Raw genomic sequence first — 15,888 nt, forward strand, 5'->3', positions numbered from 1 at the left:
ACCGCGCGGACAAAAACCAGCACCTAAACAATGACCCATTTCTTCTTTATATCTGTTCGAATCCATTTTCTCCCAAACTTGAGACGGATTTGGGTCTGAAGCGGACACAAACCACATGTCCATTCTATCTGTTATGTCCGCCTGTGTCTGCTACTGGCCCACATGGCAGCCAAATAAATAAAGCCGGAGCACACACGTCATCGCCATTCTCTCTGTGGCGTCGCTTGCCTCTGCAGAGTCGCCCCGCCATGGCTGCCCCGGAGCTCGGCCACCACCTCGAGCAGCGCCTCCACTACTAGGAAAAGGCCTGCTAATGGCACACCTGTTTTGGCTACTAATGGCGCACTACAGGTGCGCCACTAGCATCACACCATTAGAATTTTTTACTAATGGCACACCACAGGTACGCCATTAGTATCTGGTATATACTAATGGCGCACCAGGGAGTGCGCCACTAGTATATCCCACGGTGCGCCATTACTATCTGACTTAGTAATGGCGCACCACATAGAAGTGCGCCATTACTAACAATTTGTTTCAAAGAAAATTCAGAAATTTTTTTTCAATTTTTTTTAAAAAAAAATCACAAATTTTTTTTCGTTTTTTTCTTAATCTCAGGTCACTATGGCTTTATCTCAAGTCAACTCACACTCCGTGGTCAAACTTCCCAGAAGGTCGCCCATCCTCACACTACTCCAGCCGGAGCACGCTTAACTTCGCAGTTCTATCCAACCCCAGCACCAGCTCACTTCACAGGCACTTGTTAATATATCAATCCTATTAAACCTTGTTGATGTCTAGGACTTTGTTCATGTTCATGAGTGTGATGAAATTTTGAAAAAATATTTCAAACTTCCCGGTCATATTACGTATCATATTTTGAAAAAAAAAATCCAATTTTTTTCTGTTACTAGTGGCGCACCTAGCAAATGGTGCGCCACTAGTAAGTTTGAATATTTTTTCATTTTCCCCCCTCTAGATCTTAAAAGCCTCGTATCTTTCGTTCTGTTAGGTTTTTGGGGATTTTGAAGATGTTGAACGTTCTGTTAGGTTTTCGAGTAGATGATTTTTCATATAAAAAACTTTTTAATCCGAGTTCGTATGCAAAAGTTATGCCCATTTTACAAATTCCAGAGAGATTTTGCAAATAAAGTCGAAATTCATATTTGTAAATTTTCCCAACAACTAGACCACATATCACATGGGAAACTTATTTTATTTTAATTTTTTGACATTTCCATCATTTTCTTTTATTTTTTCTAAAACTGAAAAGGCGGTCCAGGGGGGTGCATTCGGTGAAATTTTTGGGCAAAGTTAGTAATGGCACACCGTGAGTGTGGTGCGCCATTACTAGTAGCGCACCACACTCACGATGCGCCATTACTAACTTTGAAAAAAAATAAAAAAAAATTGTTAGTAGTGGCGCACCGAGGGTGTGGTGCATCATTACTAGTTAAAACTAGTAATGGCGCACTGTCCCCTCGGTGCGACATTACTAGTTTTGAAAAAAAATGTTAGTAGTGGCGCACCGAGGGTGTGGTGCGCCATTACTAGTTACTATCCCTGGTGCGCCATTACTAGTTTTCAAAAAAAAATTGTTAGTAGTGGCGCACCGTGGATATGGTGCGCCATTAGTATTTGGACACTAATGACGTACCAACACATGGTACGCCATTAGTATATAGTAGTGGCGCATCACATGTGTGGTGCGCCATTAATGTCCATATTATCTATAACCCTTTTCCTAATAGTGCTCGGCGTCCCGCCATATCGGTAGAAGCTCAAAAGGCTCGCTCGTGCAGGACGCGAGATCCTCCTTCACCAGCACGCGGAGGCATTGGAGATCTGGGGCGAACGGGCACGACACCCCAACCAGCACGCGGAGTCGTTGGAGATCGTCGGCGTGTCTCTCCTGCACCTCGCGACTGCGTGTTCCTGCTCGACTGCGAGTAGGCGCGCCCCGAGAGGTGGAGTTGGCCTCTGTTGTGTTCTTCAAAGCGTGAGCGAGTCGTCGACGGGAGCATGAGCGGCGCTCTGCCTTGGCCGTTATATGGGCAACAACGTCTCCCACAAGATCAAGCGGCGTGGTACGCTTGATCTGCGTCATGCAGGTTGTACCCACCGACAAGCCTTCTGTGCTCCGCTTCAACAAGAGCCTCATCTTCGAGCCCGTCGGCAGCCCGTGCCCTCCTCCGCGGTGCTCATGACGTCAACTGCATGTGCACAGTGTTCGTGATGACAGCATCTACATCCTCCGTCGGCAACTACATGCTCGTGACACTAGGTTGCGTGCTCATCGCCGACGTCAGCGGCGGCCGCCCCTACTAGGTGCTTGACGAAATGCCGGAGGCGGACATCTTACCAAATGGGGTAGCACCGTTGGGCGCACCGTCCATGTCCACTTATCCGTCCATTTCCGTCTATCCATTTCGAGACTCAAACGGACAAAAGCCAAACAAAATCCACGTCCGTTTGGATATCTCTGTGTTGTGGTTGGCCTTATTGTTTTGTGCCTGACAATGACACTGGCTAGGTTGAAAGGTGAAGAACAAGAACAGAATATACGATGTCACTTTTAATCTTGAATTTGGCATGAAACAGGACGATTAGTGAGAGCATCTACAACTGGACCCCCTATTTCCTCCCTAAATGTTCGCAATGTCCGCCTAATCAGTGCCAGGTTAAAAAAGTTGACCCAACCGGGCCCCTCACTTAGTCCCTAAACACCCGAACTGACTTGCACCCCTCAAATCGGGATCAAATGTAGGAACAATATGAGGGCGATCGGGCATCCCGCTCTAGGTCATAGCAGTCCCACCTGCAGCCACTCGAAGCTCCTTCCTTTCTCATCTCTGCACAATGTGAAAGATGCAACGGCGTGGCGAGCTGGCCTCGCGTACTTCTGCTCCGGCGCGCGTGTCAGAGAGGAGCTTGCGCCTGCATGGAGATGAGCTCCCTCGAGCTGGTTTTTAGTCCCACCTCGTCGCGCGAGGCGGACGCCGACCTACTTAAATAGCCACCCCGGTGGATGGCAGCAAGCTTGTCTCTTGTTGCATAGGTCAATCAATTATCGCTGTGTGAACGAGGTAGTTTGACACTACAGTGCATTTTATAAACTAATGATTGTTCATCGAGTTCATCTCATTTATATATGTTGATAGGCCTACTACAACGGAAGAGATTTTTAAATTGTTCATACACGTTGATAGCCCGTTCGACACATTATGATCCAAAAAGAGCCATGCAAACATCGATATTCCATTTGTGAAGGAGATAGACCATGACTACTAATCTTCTCTGTGATAAGCTGATAAGATTAATAATAATAGTCCATCTTCTTAACAAAGAGTGCAATGATGACTGGAGTTTAGCGCTTCTGGACAATCCGGCTATTTAAATTGGTCGACTAGCTCCTCATGCGGTGTGGTGAGACTAAATAAACATCCGAAACCTGCCGGCCTAATACACCCGGTTCAAGAATCGTCCGATTAACGAGTTAACTTGCCTATTAATCCCCACTCGTAGGGTCACCGAGTAGCCGATAAACCGATAAATCACCTGATTAATTGATTGATTGCCCGATTAACTTGCCGATTAGACTATTAGTCTCCTACTCGCTAGCCAACTGAGCAGCTATCAGTTAATGATTTCATACATAATAATACACATGTGATAATCTTAAGTATGAGGAATTTATTCGTTTTTTTTTAAGTCCAACACGAACAAAACATCCAAAATGATCGACGCGTATTTGTTTGTACGTATTATATATTTGTAAATACTAGAATTTATGGTTGCAAAATACTTCCTCCGTCCCATAATGTAAGACGTTTTTCATGTAGAGTCAAAAAAGTCTCACATTATGGGACGGAGGGAGTAGCAAATTTAAGATCCGTTCACTCACTGTTCGCTGGCAACGTCCGCGGGCATTCGAATGCCCAAATTTATGGGTTGCGGCTGTAGATGCTGTGAGCGAGCGAGTGGATCCCCAGCTCAAATTACCCAAGGACAAGCGCTGCCGGCTTGCGGCAGCTGCTGCCACGGATCCGCCCACGCCGTGGCCGCCCGTCCGTCCACCCATCCTCTTTTCCGGGCAGGTGGTCACCACGCCACGGCACACCCCCGCAGAGCAGAGGCGACAATTATTGCGCGCCTTCGCACGCGGGCCCACCAGCCCGGACCCCACTCTCACCCGCCGCAAACCGCCCCGAGCACCAGCCCTCACTCCAGCAGTCTTCCCTCCCTTCCAGTTTGAACAAAGTTTTTTCTTCTGATCTGAGGGGAATGCACTCCGCTCCAACGATGACCTTGGGTTTGCGAGTGCATCCCCGGGTTAATGCAAGCCCGAGGTGCCGGCGTGCACCTGGAAGCGATCTGTCGCCGCCGTGGCCGTCCGTCCTCTTTTCCGGGAAGGTGGTCACGGGTCGTCCACCACGCCAGTCTCAGTAGAGGGAACCCTGCGCCGGTACGTGCCCGCCCGGTGCCGGTGGTTCCAAGGTCGGCCAGCCGAGCGCGTCGCAGCGCGAGCTCGGTTCGATGTGGACGGACGGACGGCGGGCGTTTGCTTGGAGCTGGCCGCCGGTCGCACGGGGCAGACGTGAAAGCCGGAGCACGCGGTCGCTCGCTCCGACTGACCTCCACGCACGCACGGCAGCGCGCGACCGGAGTAGAGTAGGTATCCGTATTCTCCCACCCACCGGCGCACGGCTCCGTCGATCGTGGACTCGACGCGAGCACGTAAGCACAGACGTACTGTTTCTGCTCGGTCGTTGCTTGAACGGTCTGTTTCTCGGTGAAATCGCGCGCCGACGGCGACGTTGGAAGACGAACAGATAAGCAGATGACGCTGGAATCCAACAACGAGATGATCCGTGAGTGTGTGGGTCCCCAGATTTAATCGAGCCGTCGGTGCGCCGGCCTGCAGCTGCAAGCGATCCGTGAGCTCACCCTTGTCCGATAGAGGCGGCCCTGCGCCGGTACGTGCGCGCCCGGTGGTTCCGAGGGCCGGCCAGCCCGAGCGCGTGACAGCAACAGCATGACCTCACCTGTGGGCTGCGCGCGCGCGCGCGCTCCGACTCGATGTGGACGGACGGCTCGCGTTTCCTCCCCGCTGGCCACCGGTCGGACGAGGCAGACGGAGAGGACCACGCACTACGTGAAAGCCGGAGCGCGCGGTCGCACTGACTCTGACTGACCTTCATGTGGGGTTTATTACGGTTGCACCCACCGGCGCACGGTTCCCATCGATCGTGGATTGGACGCGAGCACGTAACGGCGTACGTACTGTGTGCACGGTGGTGGCCGCTCCTCCGCCACTTCAACCGTATTTTCTCTCAGCCAACTTGGCTACGCACTGACGACCACGTTCCAATTCCAACGCCCGGACCATTTTGTCCACGTGTGTTGTGGAGAAATGCATGGATGAACTCGGGTACATATGAACCCATTTTGAAAATCACATTTCTAAATGCTAAAAAAATCTAAAAAAGACGGCATGGGTACGTATTTATGTCTATGTGAGTGCATAAAGTTTTACGGAAATATAACTTTTTTTGTGTCCTGTGCAAAAAAGACAAAAAAAATGTGTCGTGAAACGCTATTTAGAAGCATAGAAATTTGTCTAAACAAAAACTTTTTTTGCACAAAATTTTGCGTCGCGCACACACATTTGTGAACATGTATGCATGGAATTTTTTTGAGATTTTAAAGCGTACTTAAATTGCATTTTTTTAAAAGTGGGTGCAGATGCCCCTGGGTTCAGATCATGCCCACTCGTGTGTTGTGTCCGTTTAGATCCGCGCGGACAAAAAAAAGCATCCAACACAGTCCGAGTGTGTTCGTTTAGGTTCGCGCAGACAAAAACCAGCACCAAATGATGTGACCCATTTCGTCTTTTATGTCCGTTCACACTCATTTTTCTCCTAACTTTGAGTTAGATTTGGGTCCGAAGCGGACACAAACTGGACGTCCATTCTATCTGTTCTGTCCGTCCGTGTCCGTCGTTGACCCACATGCAACCAAATAAATCACCCATGTCCAACTTTTCTCTCTCACTATCTCTTCCGTGCACTGTCGTCCTGAGCGACCTCCTCCAACCTCACGCCACCGCCGAAACCGAATGCCTCTAACCTCGCGATGCCGTCCACCGCGCCTCCTCGCCGGAGCACACGCACCGCCACCGTTCTCTCTACGCCGTCACTTGCCTCTGCAGAGTCGCCCTGCCATGTCTGCCCTGGAGATCTGCCGCCACCTCGAGTTTTTCTTTTGAAAGAAAAGAAGGGCTTCCCCCTTCCGATTTCCAGTAAGGGAAACCAATAATATGAGCTACAAGCAGAACCACAACCAAACTCCCAAACATCTCACTCCCCTTGCTCTCAGGCAACACACGCGCACAAGAGTAGCAGAGGGGAGTTAACGTATCACAAGTCTTAGCAAAACAAAACAGGAACATAAACCGAACAAAGGCACTCGACGTAACCTAGACCACTACCACTACTAGTAGAGAAGAAGCACGCCGTCTCCCACAGCTAGCATCAGGCGAGGCCTTCCAGATCCTCACCCTCCCAACCTTGGCGCGTTGTACCTCCACCCATGTGAAGCTTTATACACATCACTTGCTACATGCTCTAGTAGCCTTGTTCCCGACCCCAACACCATTTTGTTTTGTTTCTTTGTCTGCAAAATAGACCAAGCCATCATCTGATAGTTCATCAGTTTAATCAATGTCATTGGATCATTTTACACTTTGTTATAAAAAATAATCCCATTTCTACATTTTCAAATAGTTCAAAACATAGCAGCCACCCTAATCAGGACTAACTTTTTGTGCACCTTTCTAAAGGTTTTAATCCATCTCCCAAAGCAATCTTTAATGGAAGAGGGGATAGATCTTAAACCAAAGGTACATTTAAGTAATCTCTAGATCCGTGAAGCAGCAGAACAGGAGAAAAACAAATGATCGACAGTTTCATCTTTGCACATGACACACATTCCTTGTGACCTTTCCAGCCCCTTTTCATCAGTGAATCTTTGGTTAGGATACTTTTCCTTAACCAATCACAAAAGCACTTTGATTTTGGCAGGTATTTTCATCTTCCAAAGGAACTTTTGTGGGAAATTTGTAGTCATCGGTGATCATTTTCCTATATAATGATTTTACTGGAAAATTTTCCATCTCCAGTTAAAACCCACACCACCTTATCCTTACCACTTCCCATTTCAATCTCTTCACATATGTTTTTTGGACTATTCCACAACTCCAGGTTTCCCCCTGCAAAGTTCTTCTAAATCATAAACCTAGCCACCCTTTCTGGATAGCCTCAGCTACTATAATGTCATGATGAAAACAGAAATCATATAGCCTAGGATACTTATCTTTCAATGTCTTATCATCCACCCTGACATCTTCCCAAAATCTAGTGTTTTTCCATCGCCCAGGTTTTTCTTAGCATTCAATAAACTAGACCAAAACTGTGAATCTCCAGTCCTTCTTTAACTCTAGAAATGCAGCCATCGGGTACATATTTCCCTAATAATATTGATTACAAAGCCCTTCCTCAGTTTCCATTTTCCAATACCATTAACTAACAAAGCTTTGGTCATAATATCTAGATTAAGAATTCCCAAACCCCTAAAATCTTTAGGAAGGCAACATTGCTTCCAATTAACTAAATGGTATTTCTTCTTATCTTCATATTCTTGCCAAACCAGCCTAGACCTAAAAAAATCTGTTTTTTTTTCATTATACCCACTGGCATGGGATAGAAAGACATTATAAAGAGAGGTATGTTGGTCAAGCAAGCTTGCACCAAAGTTATCCTCCCATTAATGGATCCCAAAAGTCTCCCCTGCCAGCAGCTACATCTTTTCTCAGTTTTCTCCACCACCCCTTTCTAGTGCTTATTTGTGATCCAAATGTCAGAAACAGGCATACCCAAATCTTTCATGGGCACCTCTCGCATCTTACATGTGAAAATTTTCTAACATATATCCTTTTTCTTAGTAGCCCTCCCAAAAAGACGTAGCTCACTTTTATGAAAATTGATTTTCAGCCCTGACATTTGTTCAAAAGCACATAAAACGAATTTAAGGTTTTTTGCACTCTCACATCATCTTGCAACAAAAACGGTGTCTTCAGCATAATGCAAACATATTAATCCCTTTAGTACTATTGTTTCCCAACATTCCTTTAACTATGTCATTTTCTCTGGAATTGTTCATAATAACAGCAAGAACATCAACTGCCAAATCAAATAGTATGAGGGCATAGCATCTCCAAGTATAATTCCATTATAGGTTTTAAAGTAGGGAAATTTTAACATTCTCCCTCTTATCCCCTCTTTTTACTTATGAGATAAGAAGGTAAGAGTTAATCCGACCACTAATTAATGTGATCAGCAGCTCAAATCTACTTACATACTCTTACCTCTCATGTGAAAAGAGGGGGTAAGAGAGAGCATGCTAAAACTGCTCTTTAAAGTAAGGCCCAATCATATCATTTACTTTGACCCCTACTTGTCAACCTCTCATGGTCATCATCACCCAGTCACACCATTTGTCAGGGAATCCCTTCAGTTTTAACATTTTGATTAGAAAAGGCCACTTAACTTTGTCACATGCCTTCTCAAAGTCTACTTTAAAGATGAGAGCACTATGTTTTTTAACCGAATAGAATTTAAAGCTTCATGCAAAATAACCAATCCCTCCATGATATATCCTCCCTTCACAAAAGCTGTTTGGGTGGGAGAAATCACTAGGGACACACAATTGCTTAATCTATTCATGAGCACCTTAGAAATAATTTTAAGACTAACATTCAGCGAACAAATGAGCCTGAATTTATGTATTTGTTTAGCATCAGTAGTTTTTGGAACCAAAGTAATAATCCCGTAGTTTAATGTAGAACTATCTAGGGTTTCTTTGGCAAAATCATCAATCAAAGACTTCAGGTACCATTTGACCAGATCCCGGAAATCTTGATAAAAATCAATAGGGAAACCATCTAGGCCTGGGCTCTTATTTCTTCTCATTCCTAATACCACTTCCTTAATTTCTTGAAGAGAAAAAGGCTTAGTGAGTTTTTTAACATCCTCTTCAGAAATTTTAGTAAGACTCTACTCAGTCAAAGAAATGTTTGTCACATCAGGAGGACCAAAGAGATTTTTGTAAAAATCAGTGTTGTAGTAATTCATTAATTGTTCCACTCCCTATATAGTCCCATCTTCTTGTTCCAAAGAGGTAATTATATTTTTCTTCTTCTCCTATTTACTTTAGTATGATAATATCTAGTATTCCCATCCCCGTCAGTAATTTCTTTGTCTTTATATCTCTGAAGCCATTTAACTTCTCCTTGTTTCAGGAGCCTATACAATTTTTCTCCAAGATCTTTTTGATCCTGTCTATCACAAGCAGTGAGCCCTTCTCTTTCTGCCATCTTATCAATCCCATCAAGTTTTCAATAATCTCAATCTTAATTTTCTATACCAAGCATCTACATTCTTGTTCCACCCTTTAGTCTTCTTCCTCAAATTGCTAAATCTAAGTTGCCATCTCTCCAAATGACCCCCATTTGTATTGTGCATTCCAAATTTTATAAACAAAATCACTGAAACCTTCTCTCATATTCCAATAGTTTTCATATCTAAAAAAGGGCTCACTTCTACTATGTTCCCCAGAATCAATGAATAGAGGGGTATGATTAGAATTTTCCCTAGCAAAAGCCTGTACAATAATAAGAGGATATTTTTCTTCCCAACCGGGATAACACAACAATCTATCTAATTTCGCATATGTAGGGCCAAGCAAGTTATTTGCCAAAGTAAATTTTCTCCCACTTAGAGGGAATTCCCTAAGCCCAACATTTTCTATAATAGCATTGAACACAAAACTTCAATGTTCATTACTCACATGTTTGTTTTTTCAATCTCTTTTCGAATTATGTTGAAATCACCCCCACCAAAAAAGGATATTATTATCATTATAAACTCTAGCCAATTCTGCTAGCAAACCAGCTTTTCTATCAGATTGGGCATCTCCATGTTCAGCAATCAAATTCCAATGGAACTTAGAATTTTTATCATTGTTGAGGAAATCGTTAACTGGTAGCTACTCGGTTGGCTAGCGAGTAGGGGATTAATCGGCTAAGCGGCAAGTTAATCGGCCATCTAATCAATTAATCAGACGATTTTTCGCTTTATAGGCTACTCGGTGACCCTATGAGTAGGGATTAATCGGCAAGTTAACTGGTTAATCGGATGAATTCTTGAACATGGATTTTTATCAAAAACAACTATTCTATTAAAGTATTACCCATGTTCATTATGTAACACATCAAAATAGTCTTTATTAACCCCAACCAGAATCCCACCAAAGTGACCTCTTGGAAGGTTCCAATACAAAATCAAAATTCTTACCATTACACAAATTGTACAACTCATTCTTAGTGAAATTTTGTTTAATAGACTCCAAAATCCCAATATGATCCATGACCATTTCTCTATTGTATCTTTTCTTGGGATCTTTTCCCATACCTCTAGCATTCCAGAAAACTCCTTTCATTTTGTCACAAAAAACAAAAGAAGTTTTTAGCAGATAAAATAGAAACAAAGAGGGAAGTCTCACTAATTAGGAGATTTTTTTTTCTTTCTCCCCCTTCTTTTCAAAGGACCAAGAGACACAGAGTGCTTCATACAGTTCGGAACTTGTGAGCAATCTCTATCCCCCCCCAAATTCCCCCCTTAATTGCTCAAATTCATCCTCTTCTAATTCAACATCTGAATGCTCCAAATCAGAGCACAGTTCCTCTAAAGTAGCATCTCTAGTATCAATATACGTTGGTGTGCTGGGAACTGTATCAGAAGCTTTAGTTTGTCTGGCTAATTTTTTTAGATAAAACTCTTTTCAGGAAAATCCCATTTCCTGAATAACTTCCAAATTCTTATCGAACATCTAAATAGAACATCCTAAATCAATCCCCACCGGAGAAGTCATGTGAAGCAAAGAACTATTAACTGCATAAGGGTCAACATTCTTATCATAATTATCTCTTTCTTCAGCTCTAGTCCTAGCAAGGTCTTCAACCTTTTGGTATTATTTTCCTTTGTATCAAAAGATTCTTCTAAGTTCTTCCTCTCTGTCTTCTCGTTCCCTTCAATCATTTTCTCTCCATGGATAGTTGTCATCCTTTCTGCAAAGTTTTCTAACTATTGACTAGCATTGTAATCAGTAGGTTCAATGTAGCGTCCTGTCTCAGATCCACTCTTTTTGCTCTCTTTCCTTTTTTTCAATCTCCTCCAACTACATATTAGCCAACTCCAGTTCACACTGTTCTCTATTGGCAACCTACCGAACTAACTGGTGTAATGCACCATATTGTTTGGCTAATTCTTCTTTCAACTGCAACTTATCAGCCTCAATCTCAGCAACCCTTTTTTCTTCTCTGGCCCATAAAGCAGTATGACTACTTTTTTTCCTCCTCAATAGTTTGGTTTTTTCCTGTACATGGATATCCTTCTACATCTTGGGCCTCTCAGTTGTTGCCTCCTTTGCCATAGCTCCCATTGTGTTTTCAACAAAAAATTTAACCAACTCATTTCTCATTGATTTTCAATTTGAGCCAGAGACAAGCTTACCACATATATCTGATTTCTATTATTCTCATCCATTCTACTCCCTCCTTCCATCTATATAGGGCCTAATGCATTTTTCGAGGCTAACTTTGACCAAATATTAGAGCAATAATATATGACATGCAACTTACACAAAGCACACCGTTAAATTCGTGTGTGAAATGAGCTTTCAATGATATAATTTTCACATTGTGCATGTCATGTACTATTAATCTTGTCAATAGTCAAAGGAGGTCTTAAAAAACGCATTAGGCCCTATATAGATGGAAGGAGGGAGTAGCTTTTTTCCTAGCTTCACTCACTTCTTCCTTGTCTTCCAGCTCATTGTTGCTCAACTCCTTTCTTTTATCTTTTTTATACCACCCTAGTTCCACCAGCAGCTCTAACTCAAACTCAATTCTAAACATTTCCCCACATCTATCGCCCGCATCGGTAGAAACTCACGAGGCTTGCGGGTCAGGATGCGAGGTCCTCCTCGACCAGCACGTGGAGCCGTTGGAGATTCGGGGTGGACGCGCACGACAACTCAACCAGCACATGGGGCCGGTGGAGATAATTGACGCATCTCTCGTGCACCTTGCAACTGCTTGTTCCCGCTCGATTGCGAGTAGGTGCGACCAGGAGGTGGAGTTGGCCTCTGTCGTGTTCTTCATAGCATGACTAGGCCGTCACCGGGAGCATGAGCGGCGTTCTGCCTTGGCCACCACATGGGCAGCGTCATCTTCTAAAAGAGAGGACAACAACATGGTACGATCAGTCTGCATTGTGCAGGTCGTGCTCGCCGACAAGTCTTCTGTGCTCCGCTTCAAGAGAGCCTCGCCTTCGAGCCAATGAGCAGGTAGTGCCCTCCTCTGCGGTGCTCATGACGGCAGCTACATGTGCACGGTGCTCATGACGACGTCATCTACATCCGCCCACGGTAACTACATACTCGTGACACCAGGTTGCGTGCTTGTCGTCGACGTCGGCGGCCGCCGCCCCTGCAAGGTGTTTGACGAAATGATGGAGGCAGACATCTCACCAAATGGGCAGCACCGCCCGTGTATACCTATCTGTCCGCGTCCGTCTGTCCGTTCGGAGACCCAAACGGACAAATTTGGGTCTCATCGTAGTTGGCCTCATTGTTTTGAGCCTGACGGCGATGTTGAATGAGTTGAAAGGTGAAGAACAAGAAGAGAACAGACGCCCTGTGTCACTTTTAATCTTGGATTTGGCATGGAACAAGACGATTAGCGAGCGAGTGGATCCCCAGCTCAAATCACCCAAGGACAAGCGTGCCGGCCTGCAGCAGCTGCCGCCGCCGATCCGCCCATGCCGTGGCCGTCCGTCTGTCCATCCGTCCTCTTTTCCGGGCAGGTGGTCATCACGTCACGGCACGCCCCAGCAGAGGCGACAATTACTCCCTTCGTTTCAAAATGCGGTGTGTATAGATTTTTTTAAAAGTCATACTTTACAAATTTTAATCAAGTTTATAGATAAAACTATTAATATGTACATTAAATATATAAAAGATAAAACTACATCTTACTGTGAATCTAATGATATATGTTTGGCATTCTAGATATAAATATATTTATCCACAAACTTGATCAAAGTATCTAATGTTTGATTTGATTTTTCAAAAAATGTACTCCCTCTATTTCTAGACATAAGTCTTAAAGATTTCAATATGAACTACAAATGGATGTATCTAAATATAGTTTAGAGTGTAGATTCACTCATTTTACTTTGTATATATCTCCTCCGTAAATAAATATAAGAGTGTTTAGATCACTAACGCTCTTATATTTATTTACAGAGTGAGTAGTTCATAATAAAATCTCTAAAAAAACTAATATTTAGGATCGGAGGAAGTACTATGCACAACATTATAAAATGGCGGGAGTATTGCGCGCCTCCCATCCCGGGCCCACCACCCCGCACCCCATTTTCACCCACCGCAAACCCGCCCTCATCACTCCAGCAGCGCAGTCTCCCCTCCCCTCCTCGGCGCTCTCAGACAAGCAAGCACGCACCCACTCTCTCCTCCTCACCTCAAAACGCAAGCCGAGCCGACCAACGGCGACCACCTCACCTCACCTCAGATCCCCCTCCCACGCCTGCCGCCCGCCCGCCGCCCCCTCCTGAAATCCCGCCCCTGCCCCTGCCGCCGGGCGCGCTGCCCGAGGGCATCCCGGTAATTTCCCGCCGCCACCGTACCCCGTCCGGTCTCCGGACCGACCCCGGCTGGCTGGCTGGCTGTCGGTCGCCGCGCCTGCCTGGCTGTCATTGTCCACGCAACCTCTCCCCGTCCGTCCGGAACACGGAAGTAATCGCCGGTTACCCGGTCAAACCCATCACGCGGCGGCTCCGATCCGGCCCGGCCATGCCTGCCTATCCCACCTCGCCGTCTGTCACGTGCCGCGCGCGTGGCCCCCCCTCGGCCGGCGCCCCACCCCCGCCCCCGGCGTGCCCTTTTATTCCAACCCCCCGACCCGACCCTCACCGCCCGTTCCCAATTCACCCCACCGTCCGTCCGTCACGCGCACCCCGCGACTTTCTTGTTCCCCTAGGGTTAGGGTTCGTCGCCAGATCTGAGGGGAGGCGATGGAGCTGAGGGAGATGGCCGCGGCGGCGGCGGCGGCTGCGTCGGCGGGAGGAGGAGGAGGAGGCGGCGGTGGGGGAGGGGGCGGGGGCGGCAGGCTGCCGCCGCCCAACCCCAACCTGCCCTACCGCGAGGACTGCTGGAGCGAGGGCGAGACGGCGGCGCTCGTAGGCGCCTGGGGCAGCCGCTACGTCGACCTCAACCGCGGCAACCTGCGCCAGAAGCAGTGGCAGGAGGTCGCCGGCGCCGTCAACTCGCGCCGCGGGGCCGCCGCGCGCCGCCGCCCGCCGCGCACCGACGTCCAGTGCAAGAACCGCGTCGACACGCTCAAGAAGAAGTACAAGGCCGAGCGCGCCCGCGGCGGGCCCTCCGCCTGGAACTTCTACGGCGAGCTCGACCGCCTCGTCGGCCCCACCCTCTCCGCCGCCGCCGCCACCAAGAAGCACCCCTCCTCCGGGCTGCCGGCCCCTCACTTCGCCCTGCCCCTCCACCCTTCCGCCGCCAGGAGGCACCCGTCGCCCTCCTCTTCGCCGTCCCCGCCTCCGCCCATGGCTCTGCCGCTGCCCAACTACCGCCGCGGGGCGCCGCTCCCTGCCGCCGCGTTTATCCAGCAGGCCGCCGCCGCCGCTGCCGCGATTTCTGATTCAGACGACTCCGGTGATCTCGGTGACAACAACAGCAACAACTCGCGGCGGTCACCATCCCGCTCCATTTCATCGCACTCCGGTGGTAACAACAAGCGCCGCCGCCGCAGCGAAAGCAGCAGTGGTGGCGATGGTGGTGTCGGCGAGCTGGCGAGGGCGATCGAGGCATTTGCAGAGATGTACGAGCGCGTCGAGAGTGCCAAGCAGAAGCAGTTCCTGGAGATGGAGCGAGAGCGGATCAACTTCATGAAGCAGCTGGAGGTGAAGCGCATGGAGAACTTCGTCGATGCACATGTGAAGCTCGCAAGAATGAAGCATGCCAAGAAGAACGGAGGTTCTGCAGCCAATGGTACCATTGGAGTGGAGTTGGCTTCCTCCGTCGCTGCGCTGCCTTTCCTCTCCAACCCTGCATACCTCTGATGTTGAGGAAGCCTCTAGGTAAAGTTGATTGGTCATTTCAGTTTAGATGAACATTGCTCTAGGTTATTGTTCGTTTCCTTGATCTGTGGCTACTGCAAAGTTTGTAATATCAGTGTTGGTGTGCTAATCTTAACCAATATGTGGCATGAGGATGCTGTTCGTTAATGTTTAGGAATTTGTATCCTTGAAGTATGTAGAGGCATAATTTTAAATGTGAAACCCATATACAATGATAATTTGGTTTACTCCTGAGTTTTGGCCTTAAGAGTGAGAAAGTTGGTACTTTATTTGTCTTGTGTTCTGAATCTGTTACTTCGTGCTTATATTGTTGTGGATTAGGGGAACTTTCAGTTTGCTTGGAAGTGCTGATGTCCTTATAATGTATTGTGATATACTACCTCTGTTTTCTAGATACAAGACGTTTTAACAGTTAAGATTGAACTGCCAAAACATCTTATATTTAGGAACAGAGTGTACTAGTTTGTCTCACATTTTTCTGTTGGGATACTGATGTCCTGATAATGGCATTGTGATGTACTCCCTCTGTAAAGAAATATAAAAGTGTTTAGAACACTAAAACACTCTTATATTTCTTTACAGAGGGAGTAGTTTT

The 15,888-nt window shown here is 46.6% G+C and overlaps 1 protein-coding gene across 1 annotated transcript; it reads left to right on the plus strand.

The window, feature by feature from the left end:
- Nucleotides 1-13,593: 13,593 nt before the first annotated feature.
- Nucleotides 13,594-15,520, plus strand: LOC123183069 (trihelix transcription factor ASIL2). The gene has a single exon (XM_044595803.1). The coding sequence runs from the start codon at nt 14,214-14,216 to the stop codon at nt 15,273-15,275; it is 1,062 nt and encodes a 353-aa protein (XP_044451738.1). The 5' UTR covers nt 13,594-14,213; the 3' UTR covers nt 15,276-15,520.
- Nucleotides 15,521-15,888: the final 368 nt, after the last annotated feature.

This window comes from Triticum aestivum, chromosome 1D (genome assembly GCF_018294505.1).
Source record: "Triticum aestivum cultivar Chinese Spring chromosome 1D, IWGSC CS RefSeq v2.1, whole genome shotgun sequence".
Taxonomy (NCBI): Eukaryota; Viridiplantae; Streptophyta; class Magnoliopsida; order Poales; family Poaceae; genus Triticum; species Triticum aestivum.